This window comes from Cyprinodon variegatus, unplaced genomic scaffold (genome assembly GCF_000732505.1).
Source record: "Cyprinodon variegatus isolate N-32 unplaced genomic scaffold, C_variegatus-1.0 Scaffold206, whole genome shotgun sequence".
NCBI lineage: Eukaryota > Metazoa > Chordata > Actinopteri > Cyprinodontiformes > Cyprinodontidae > Cyprinodon > Cyprinodon variegatus.
This window is the reverse complement of record NW_015150659.1, coordinates 1,141,137-1,141,817: the sequence shown is the minus strand read 5'-3', so window position 1 is coordinate 1,141,817 and position 681 is coordinate 1,141,137. Positions and strand designations below refer to the sequence as shown.

Here is a 681-nt window from a genome sequence, read left to right as displayed (position 1 = left end):
GAATCCCTTAGGTCTATAAGTGCAATCAGGAAATATCAAATATTTGGGAATTACTGTATCATCTAAACTAGCTGAGTTACCAAAACTCAGTTGATCTCTGCATTTGACCTTGATGAGCTCAAAACCTTTTAAAAAAGATACTAGTGTCATGATGGGTGGTTGTTTCCAGCCCAAATGCAGAACACAAAGGAGTCTGTAGAAAGGTTAAACAGTTTATTTATAAACACAGGGCTAAGATCAGATTCTGGAAACAGATACGGAGCGGGTCACACAGGATTCACTGATCTGTGGTTCAAGCTGAGCGTCAGAGGGAGGGAACCAGAAGGATCCAGAGACAGAGGATCGGCAGAGGGCTAGGCAGCGGCAGGGCTTGACTTCTGACTTGTTGGTGTCCAGTCCTTGAGTTTCTCTCCTTGAGAACAGGCAGGCTGGTTCAGACAGTTTGATTCTCAGGTTTGGCTTCTGAGAGCAGGCAGGCAGGTTTTCTGATGATGAGTTCTTCCAGAGCTCCAGGTTACAATCAAGTCTTCCTAGGAGAAAGAGAGGACAAGAACTGATTAGGTTCAGGTTCAGGGTTTCAGGAGAGTCAGAGGATCTGACAGGTTGGTTGGCTCAGGTTTGCTAACCGTGACTGATCTAACACTAACAGCACCGAAGAGAAGTTCAGCCGCTGCTTATAAG

General features: G+C 45.5%; 1 protein-coding gene across 1 annotated transcript in view; it reads right to left on the bottom strand.

Moving 5' to 3' along the window:
- Positions 1 to 237: 237 nt before the first annotated feature.
- The window catches only part of LOC107088091 (alpha-1,6-mannosylglycoprotein 6-beta-N-acetylglucosaminyltransferase B-like), an 83,150-nt gene continuing 82,706 nt past the window's right edge, over positions 238 to 681 (bottom strand). The window contains exon 10 of the mRNA XM_015380031.1: positions 238 to 530. Coding sequence (XP_015235517.1) covers positions 238 to 530 — 293 coding nt within the window. The remainder of the gene's footprint in view (positions 531 to 681) is intronic.